The sequence below is a fragment of the Aythya marila genome (genome assembly GCF_965140915.1).
Source record: "Aythya marila genome assembly, chromosome: Z".
NCBI lineage: Eukaryota > Metazoa > Chordata > Aves > Anseriformes > Anatidae > Aythya > Aythya marila.
Genome location: NC_139080.1, coordinates 79470608 through 79480760, shown reverse-complemented (window position 1 = coordinate 79480760; position 10153 = coordinate 79470608). Strand labels below are relative to the sequence as shown.

At 43.2% G+C, this 10153-nt stretch overlaps 1 protein-coding gene across 2 annotated transcripts in view; it reads left to right on the top strand.

Annotated features, from left to right (window-relative positions):
* The first annotated feature begins 7613 nt into the window (after positions 1 to 7613).
* Positions 7614 to 10153, top strand: part of RASGRF2 (Ras protein specific guanine nucleotide releasing factor 2) — a 139235-nt gene continuing 136695 nt past the window's right edge. For both annotated transcript variants that reach the window (XM_082783530.1, XM_082783529.1), the window contains exon 1: positions 7614 to 8168. In XM_082783530.1, the coding sequence (XP_082639656.1) occupies positions 7884 to 8168 (285 nt within the window). In that variant the 5' untranslated portion in view covers positions 7614 to 7883. The remainder of the gene's footprint in view (positions 8169 to 10153) is intronic.

The window sequence follows — 10153 nt, the reverse complement described above, 5'->3', positions numbered from 1 at the left end:
AAGTTCAGTGAATTTGTTCCCATTGAACTGAAACTAAAGCACGAGAAAGTGCTATGGTACCTGTAAGGGAAGTGGGTTTCGTCTGGAAGGAGAACTGAGGGTTCTTGAGCAGTTTACGCTAGGACTGGTTGTGGTTTTTAATAGTGTCCATGAAACGCTCTGTGTGAAAGGCAGTTGGGCAGTTAACATTTGGAGGAAAGGACAGCATTTGACAAATACTTGACCTCGGTCTCTCTGGAAGAACTTTCAAGTATGTAAGACCATTTGACTTTTGCAAAACAAAACAAAAATACCTGAATTTTCCAGGCTGTTGAAATGGTTGAACAGTATATTTTGCCTAACCCATTTCTTCTGCAGATTCTTGGAGTGTAACATTTTTAGAAATTTTTGCACTGAGCATAATTGAGGATGGATTTTTTTTTTTTTTTTCCTGAAATGTTAAGATCAGGAAAATGTTCCTTAACAGTGTGGGTTTCATAACCTTATTCCACCTATATTGCAGGCTCATGAATCTTAAGGATGTGTTAATTACAGACTTTTAGTGGTCTTCCTGAAGAAGACTCTAAAGTATCATCTAATAAGCCTTTCCTAATACATGACTAAAACAATTATGCTATAGCTATATCTGATCTATGTATCTACACATATGTCAGAAATTTAGATGTAATTCTCCAAAGTAATTATGTACCACAGCAAAAAATAGAAACTGTGTAAATCAGCTGGAGAAGTATTTTCATGTTGCCTCTTCCCTTGTTAAAAAAAAAAAAATCAAACAAGAAATGATCTTACTTCATATTCTCCAATATTATAAATCTAATTTGATTATTAATACAATAAAAAAAAGTCAAATTGGAACAAATATACCTTTCAGCCCTCCTCACTAACACGAGTATTTGATCAGTTTTATTTATTGGAAAAAAAACAAGTAATTGTGTTAATATTCAGAACAGTCATATGACTGACCCCAACAGGCAGATAAGCATAACATTAACAGTAACACAAATGGGTGAACACAAGTTTTATTTATTTTTTAAATGATAGAATTTTTTTTCATACATTCAAAAGGAAACTAATTATGAAACAAGCCATGATTTATTTCTGCATTAAAAAGGACCAAGTATAATTTTGTGTACATTCAGGCCTTTATTCTCTTTAGGATGGAACAGTAGTGGCTTTGTGATAGGTACGATAAACGTTATGTTTCTATTTTACTTTAAAAATATAAATAAGTTGATTTGAAGTGCGATTAATATACTTCTAGTTTGGAAAGCAATCTACCATGAAAGATGAGTTATGCTTTTTTGATATGCTGTTGAATGTAACTGTAGCTAGATATTGTTTTAATTTTTAAAACTCTTATGATGCTTTTCTCTGAGCTGATTTTCTCTCTCTCTCTCTCTCTCTCTTTTTTTTTTTTTTCTTTTTTCTTTTCTTTTTTTTTTTTTTTTTTTCCCCTGGAAAGTGTACTCCATAGCTCCCAAACATCTACAAAGGTTATCAGCTAAGAATCAGACTGCTACAAATCTGGACCAGGAGGACTGTGTGTTAACAGAAAATACAAACCGATACCTGCCGTCCATTTCCCACACAATCAGAAGTCTCCAGAGCAAGCAGTGACTGATGTTAAGCTTATTTTCTTAGTTCTTGTTAAACAAGACTGTTGCTTGGTATCTCTTTGCTTGCAAGTGGATCATGTGTGGGGTGGTAACATTGGCTCTGATCACTGTTGTCAGGACTGCTCTGCCTACAGCCTTTTAAGTTTTTTTTTTTTTTTTTTCTGTTACACACATTTTCTCCAGGCATTTGTAAGAGTCCCAGCTGCATCTGAATGGATTCATTAAAATGGTTTTCAATATATTGCATCTGTATCAAATATAAATGCGATGTTCTCATAAAAAGGCATTGTCTCAGAAAATTCACATGGTCTTGAGATGATGTGGGTGCCCTGCAATGTTTGATTTCTCTTTAGAGGACAGCAGATTCCATTTCCCATAAAACTGATTTTTATAGTATGTAGGCCTGCCTACCTACAAAGTAAGGTGCTGTACTTTTGAAAGCTGCTCAGCTGCATAATACATTAAATGTTTCTTTCAAGGTGACTATGGGGAATGCTACTTCTAGTTTATCAAACCTATTTCTATTGAATTATGCACCCCTGTGGCAGATTACTTGCACGCTTTATGCCAGATGGATAGGATTCTTCGTATCAGTATTGAGCCTTGTAAACATCTCAAATTCTTCCCAGGGTTACTTACTTATTCCAGATGGCACCCGCTGCGCTCGCTGTATCTTTCTTCCAGTCGGTGGGGCTTACTTTCCCCAAGCAATGAGAACGCTTTAGTATTTTACACAATTTTCCTATTTTTATGCCAATACATTGAAGAGAGCAAAAGCGAAAAGCGATTTGCATTTATGCTCAGTTCACACTGAATAATCAAAAAAAGGAACATTTATCCTAATATGTCTTTTTAATTCTAAAGTAATTTTCCCAGTTACCAAGGGCTCTTTGAAATTTGGAGTAATCATAGCCTGGTGTCTGCTGAACCCTTTACTTGCAAGAGCTCAGTCATCAGACTCTCTCCTGACTCACATTTGGAGAACATTATGAAATCTCTGTTATGACATGCCAATGTCTTTGGAACATTTAAAGAACTCATTTAAGTTATCTCCCAAGAATGTCGAGACAGTTTCATGCTTTAGCTGCTTGTGAGCAACAGTACAATGGTCTTTGTATGGGTACTGCGCTGATCACCGTGTCTGTGAAATTCTCATTACACAGATCTTGGAATAGGGAAAAGGGGAGTGATGGCCACTAATCTGAAAAATTGAGAGTCAGCTTTGACAATCGCATTCCCCATAAGTGAGTACAGGCTTCACCATGAAAATTTCAGCCACATGAAGAAAGTTATGAAATATTATTTTCACTATGTGTTACATCGTAAATCTAGAGCTTAGTTTATGCCTGTTGTACATGTCCTACATAAGGCACCTTGGGAGCTTTTAATTAAGGAAGCATGGAAAACTCCCCGTGTATGTTCTTGTATCATCAAACCTTTGGTCAACAAGCTGAATGCTGGCTCTTCAGTTTTAATCCCAGTTTACATCTCTGTGCTGTCTTTGGAACAAAGGAACTGGCTAAAAACAGGCTTAAAGACAAAAACTGCATCTTTTCCTTCCGATGTGATTTCAGGAGTGACTCAGTCCACCAGCACTGCTGATGCCACTTTTTCTTCCAGCGTTAGGAAGGCACAGAATCTTGCTTCATCCTCGTGCTTCATTTGCAGCATGGGACCGACCTGACCAACTCCCCTCTTCCACATAACCATCCACCACCACCTGCAGTCCACCCCACAACGTGTCGGTCCCTTTTGTTCCCATTTCCTACCCTTGTCCCACCTGAGTCCCACCTCTCAGCAGCCCCCTGCTTTCAGCAGCCATGGCTGTCATGCTCTCTCACTCCTAACTTTGTCTTCCCCACAGCCCTCTCTCCACCAACACCTCCAGCAGCTCCTTCCCCTGCTCCCCACAATTAGGATCCTCATGCTGTCTTCTGCAACGCCCCAGCCCTTCCTACCCCTCTCCTGCTTCCTCTGCACTTTATCTGCAGCGCACTCATTAGGATCAGTCTGACAATCAGGCAGAATTCCTCCACTACCCACTTGCTTTTGCCTCCTGCCTAAGTACAGCTTTATTTTTTTTTTTAAGTCCCCTGATCACAGCTTGCTTTTTTATTTTTATTTTATTTATTTTTATTTATTTATCTATTTTTCCTGGTTTTGATTTTCTCCAGCCTAACTGTAGAATATCCTTTGGTAGTCCTTCCTATTTTTCCACACTGTCCCTGACCATTGGCAATATCTCTCCAATGACCTCTCCTGACACCAAATTGCTTCATTCAAAAGTTCCTCTAAAATCTCTTTTCACTCTCATTCTTCCCGAATCTCAGCAACAAATAAGCTAGTTGTGTTCAGAGAGCACTGCCTATCATGATAGGCAGCACACAGACCCTTTTCTCGTGTCTATGCAGCATTTAGCATAAAGAGGCTCACGCATTAAACGACGACCTCAACTGGATATAGGTAAATGATCTGCGGATACCTCCTGGCTGCCGAAATTTCCTGCTGAAAGGAGCAGTCCCTTTGTTACCCTTCAGTACAGCAGTTCCTAGAGCTTTCAGTTCATGTGAATCAGAGCTGCGAAGAACCTGGGCAGCACTGGTCTCTCTTGTAGCTGGATGTTTCCACTACTCACAGAACTTCCACGATCTTTTGGCTTAAAATGGGTTCAAATGTTCTTCTCTGGAAGGAAGTGAAAATGGCATCAGAGGCACTACCCGTGCTTTGTGTACTTACTACGTGGTACAGTGCTGACCCCAAACATCCACTCCCACTTGCTAAAAGAGTAAGTACTCGTGAGGGATGAATTAGAATAGCTTGATATGCACAGTGATTTAAAGTTGGTTAGCTAGGGAAATCCCCCTCCTCCCCACACCCCCAAAATGACTTGATAAAATAAGAAAAGCAAATTTTGTCAAATGACATCAATAGGTAGGTTCAACAAGCACGTAACTGTTTATAGTCTTCTAAAAGGGGAATGGTCAAAGGTAAATGACTTTTCCGCACATGAGAAAATATAGTTATTTTCAAGGTATTTGGGACTTACTATACCAGTGATGTATATCATAATATGTTTGAAAAGGTTCCAGCATTATGGGATAATTAAATATCAGATAAGTATTATAAATACCTTTTGAATCACCACTAGTTTGTGGCTTAAAGGATAAACTACTATGTTAGCAAAACTGTTATCTTAAGTAAAATTACAAAGATTTTGGTTCGTTTCTACTTTTCACACAATATATAATAGGAGATACAGTTCTTAGCAAAATCTAATTTTTCCCCCATGAGATATTGTAGTATTTGTTCAACAGCATTACAAAATTATTTTGTATTTGAGAGATTAACTTAACATGTAAAGGTAAATAATGATTTACTATCACAACCTAGTGACAAACGAAGAGAAAGCATTCCGAGTCTGTAACAACATACAGCAGAAACAGGCAAAACCAGACAAAAGTGACAGTATAACAACACTTTTCCATTGCTTTAGGCATTTATTATTGCCCTCACATTAGCAGAATTTATCTTAACTTGTTTCTCAGAATGGAGGCCTACATTTTGCATACATTCTAAAATAGATTTTCCTGTCACCTGTCATTCAGAAGAGTGACAACTCACTGACTTGCCCCCACAAGCTCTCATGGTCACTTCTGGGTAGAACTGCATCAACAATTGCTATATATTTTGCTATTTATGACAGCTTTGAGCGGCATGTAGTGAATTACTTCCCAATGAAAATTTCAAGGTAAATATAGACTAAAATGAGTTAAATTATCTCTGCTGATATAATGTTCCAGACAGTCACCACAGTTTTACAGAAAGCTCCTTGGGGTGTATAATGCCACAACACCCAGGGACGTGGTTTTATAAATTAATCCTCTGGAAAGAAAATACACAAAAAGGAAGTGTTACTTAAGGAAGACATATGAAGACAAGGTAAAACAGCGTGCTCATCTGTGTATTCCTTTTCTTCAGAACCCTGTGACATATATCAACAGATTCCTTTACATCCATGTTTGCATATACAGCTTGATCATACTCATACACATGAATTTTTCATAGACTTTCTTTAAGAACAAAGGAAAGAAAAACACTTCTTTATTGTTGTTGATAATGTAACTTAAAAAATCATATTTACGTACACGTGTTTGTTTAGATGTATTATATAGATGCGCAGATATGTAACAGATATTTAAAACAAAACTAGATTGTGTTTTCATAAGAACAATCAAATGATAAAGAAAACATCACTGAGAACTAAGTTGAGCTTTGAACAATAAAGGACAAGGCAAACTGACGGTTACACAATCAGCATTCACTGTAGTGAGCAGGAACATTAGACGCTTCATAATTCCTGCAGATTGCTATGCAATGACATATTCAACATTTTCAGTTTAAGAAAAATGCCTGCTTGTCTGGAAGAAATTGTACTAAAAGGATTTCTTGATTTTGTAGTTGAAATAACTCTTGTCATCATTTTTTAAATGTATGTTCTAGCTGCTGTGGTAGAATAGACATCATCATCTGTGACTTATGCAAAATGTACATTAATGTACAAATAAGTTAAGCTGAGGCAAAAGCTTGAAACCTTATTTTGGCAGAGGTAAGTTCCTACTATAGCTTTTGGTCATGACATAGGATGCGTTAGTTTCAGAAGAGACAAACTACGGACTAGGTGTCAAGCATTTGAAAACTCTTTTGAACTGCACCCTGCATTTTCCCCTTAATTTTACTGCCTTGCCATTTACTTGTATCAAGAAATAAGATATCTCGTGAAATTTCACACACCAAATTGATTCTGACTCGGATAGCACAGAATGGAGTGAAACTAAATTAAAGATGCAAAGCAAGAGCCAAGTAAGAACCCAGTTGTCAAGATGCACGAATATGAGTTATTTCATGTGTGATTGTCATTTGAGTCGTCTTCAATCCCTGTCCAAACCTGGACTCCCCTGGACATCGTGTGTTATGCTCAGATCTCACCAGCTGCAACAGAGACCGGTCAGTTCCAGCGGAGTTTCTGTGTCTGCTTCAAAGTTGTATGTTCAGAGAACGAGCTCCACGTGTGTCCGGGGTTTGTGCCAGTAACACTTAAAATCAAAACCACTGAGAGGGAGATCACACGGGCAGTGTTTTCCCGCTCGTTTTGTGCAGGATACAGCGTGCTGTTTTGTTGCAATTTTAATGTTTTTTTTTTGTTTTGTTTTGTTTTGTTTGTTTGTTTTTCCAGATGGCCAGCAAGAGAAAACAATCTTCTCTGTTTGCATGAGCCCAACAAAGCAACAGACAAAAACACGTTTTTAAATTAGAGTTTTAAATGCCTAAATGCCTTTTTATTATTATTATTTTTTTTTAAATTATTTTTATTTTTGCGCGTGTGTGCGTGTGTGAAAGAACCAGAGAAGGATGCTTGAACAGTACAGCAAATTTAAGGGCAGGGTCCTTCAGTTCGCGGAAATTTCCATACCGCTTGCGCTTTCCTCCAGGCACCTCCCGGCCGTGTCAGAGCCCGTCCTTTGCGGGCAGGGTCCGCTGGGTCCCGGCGGGGGGCACGGAGCCAAGTCCGGGTCTGGCCCCGCCGAGAGCACGGCCGGGGGCTGCCCTGCGGGGCTCGCCGAGCCCCGGGGGCTGCGGGGCGGAAAAAAAAGAGGGGCTCCCGGCGGGGTGGGGGCTCCCCGGGGTGGTGGTGGTGGTCCTGGGGGTGGTGGTCCCGCAGCTCTCGCCTCCTCCTGCTCGCCCCTAAGAGCAGCCGCGGGTGTCGGGGGCGGCTCCCGGCTCCTGCTCTGACCCCAAAACGAAGCGGGCAGACCCCGCGGGCGGACCCCCGTGGAGGGGTTTTCGCAGGGAGCAGCCAGCACCGGCTCCGACGACCCCCCTGCGGACCCCGGTCCCCCCCTCCTCCCCACCTCCCTCCCCCCCGGTGCCCGCTCCGCAACCGCGCCGCCCCCGCGGGGAGGGACCGTGCGCTGCGGCGGCGACTTTGCTCTTTAAATCGCTCGGATTTAAAGCGGATTACGGCTCATCCCCCCCCCGGGACTCCCCCCACCGCCACCACCGCCACCACCACCACCTCTCCACACGTGACGGAGCGGCCCCGAAGGGGGCACCCCCCTCCCTTTTCTCTCTCCCCCCGTCCCCCCCCTCCCCTACCCTCCGCCGCCCGGCCCCGACGCCGGGGCGGAGCTCGGGGTGCGGGGCTCGGGGCTCGGGGGGCCGGGGAGCGCCCGTGGGTGCCCGTCCGATGCCGGGCGGCTGCGGGCCACCATGCAGAAGAGCGTGCGGTACAACGAGGGGCACGCCCTGTACCTGGCGCTGCTGGCCCGCAAGGAGGGCACCAAGCGCGGCTACCTGAGCAAGAAGGCGGCCGAGGCCAGCCGCTGGCACGACAAGTGGTTCGCCCTCTACCAGAACGTGCTCTTCTACTTCGAGAGCGAGCAGAGCGCCCGGCCCGCCGGCATGTACATGCTGGAGGGATGCAGCTGCGAGCGGGCGCCCGTCCCCAAGGGAGCCGCCGCCGGCAGCGCCAGGGAGGCGGCGCTGGACAAGCAGGTAAGAGGCGGGGGGACCCCCCGGGACCCCCCCTGGGGCTGCCCCGGGGTCGGTGGGGACGCCGCTGGCCGGAGGTGCCCGGAGGTGCCGCGGGGGCTGCGGGAGCGGCCGCGGGGATGAGCGCCCCGAGGGCACGGCCGGAGGTGGCTCCCGAGCAATGTGCGGTTGGCGGCGTCGTGGGGAGGTTTTTGGGAGCCCGGGCGGCCTGTCCCGGCTCCGGTCCCTGCGCTGGAGGAGCCGAGCAGGAGCCAGAGGGTGCGGGGGGCTGCGGGGAGGGCGGCATCCAGGCGGCTCCTGACGGTGGTGGCCGGAAAGCGACGCGGGCACGGGGCAGCTTCCAGCCCCTGAGCGGGCACTGTAGCCGTGCCAGGGGAGCTGCTAACCTTGCTCCGTGCCCGTGGGCTTCTCTGCCTTCAGAACTTGTGTGCTAAAGCGGGACGAGAAATGGTTAAGCGCACTCCGTCCTGCGGCGACGCGTGCGGCGGCTCTGGCTGCCCCGAGGTGTGCTGCTGCGAGCGGCGATGAGCGGGGCTCCCGGGATCCCCCGGATCAAATTAAAGGCCGAATATTTCCCTGTCTGCTTTACGTTGGCTTGGTGCGCTTGTTTATTGGCAGTGTTGTTTAAACTACGGCTTGACTAAGGGAACTGTGTGAAAACAATGCCTTTCGCTATCTGTTCTCTGGGAATCTTAAATTGTGCTTTTATAGTGATGGATGCCTGTGTTGTTTGTAATTACATTTAGCGTTGCAGAGGCAAAATAATTACGTGAGAGCGAGCTGAAATTTGCTTTGCTTTAAACATCAACTATGTTTACATCTTTAAAAATGCTATTAGACTAATAGTCTGCTATTAAAGAGCCAGAAGAACACTGTTCTTTTGTTGATTTCTTTATATCCTTCTCCCCATTCACATTTCACTTGATGCAGAATAAAACTTTCAAGTGTTAGTTTGCAGATGTTAACTCTTTAAAGCACACACTTGTTTGTATACTCATGCAGACAGAAACATCTGCTAAGGTGTTCAGGAAACTCCCCCAGTGATTAAAACTAATCAATAACAAGAATGAGAAAATATTTAAAAATTAATCAGTCCTTTTTATTCCGAAAACATGATCATATTCTTATAGGAGTAAAGTAATAAAACGTGAGCTTTCAGTCTGATAATGGAAGACATTTATTTTAATCTGATCAGATAATCAGATGATAATGAAAACTCAGCATTACACATGTTAACTGCTGGTGGTGTAAGAACAGTGCTTTGATTTAACCACACAAATGCATTAATGGAATGAAAAAAAAAATATAGAAGTTTTATGTCACTTTTTCATGAAGCAGATCTACCTTCCCCGAAAGAGAGAGAATGAAAAATAAACTCTTGTTGTGTTAATTACTTGGGTAGTTTAGACACCGGAGTGATTTGTACTATGGAATTACACAAGTAAGGGAGAGAGAGTTAGAAGAATTAATTACACATGAGTTTCATTGACATCTTTGGAGTGAGTATTTGGAAAAACAGTGCATTGTCTTTAAGTTAAGTAACTGATGATTATGGAAAACGCATGCAAAAAAATAAAATAAAATTGTTTTCCTTAACTCACAGCTCATGTTCATTTTAGTTTGATTTGCTTTGGTATTGCTTGGCAAGACATATGTCAGAAAAAATCTCTGCTGAGAAGTTTTTGGAGTTGAGTGGGGAGAGAGCTGGCACCATACTTTGGTATACAGGAGACCGTGCTTCAGTCAGCAGACGCATTCAGGTTTGGGTATCTGGCTCCCAACAGGCACAGCAGCTTAATTATTGCATGCTGAGCCACGCTGGTGCTGTTAACTCTTCCAACAGTCTGCCATAGGGAACATTAAAGTGTTACAGGAACGACAACTCTGTTTTGTGGAAGATGCCAAATACCTTCATAAGATTTGTCAGTTCCATTAAAATATTAAAAACTATTAATTATTGTTATGACAATGTATTATTATTAGTAGTA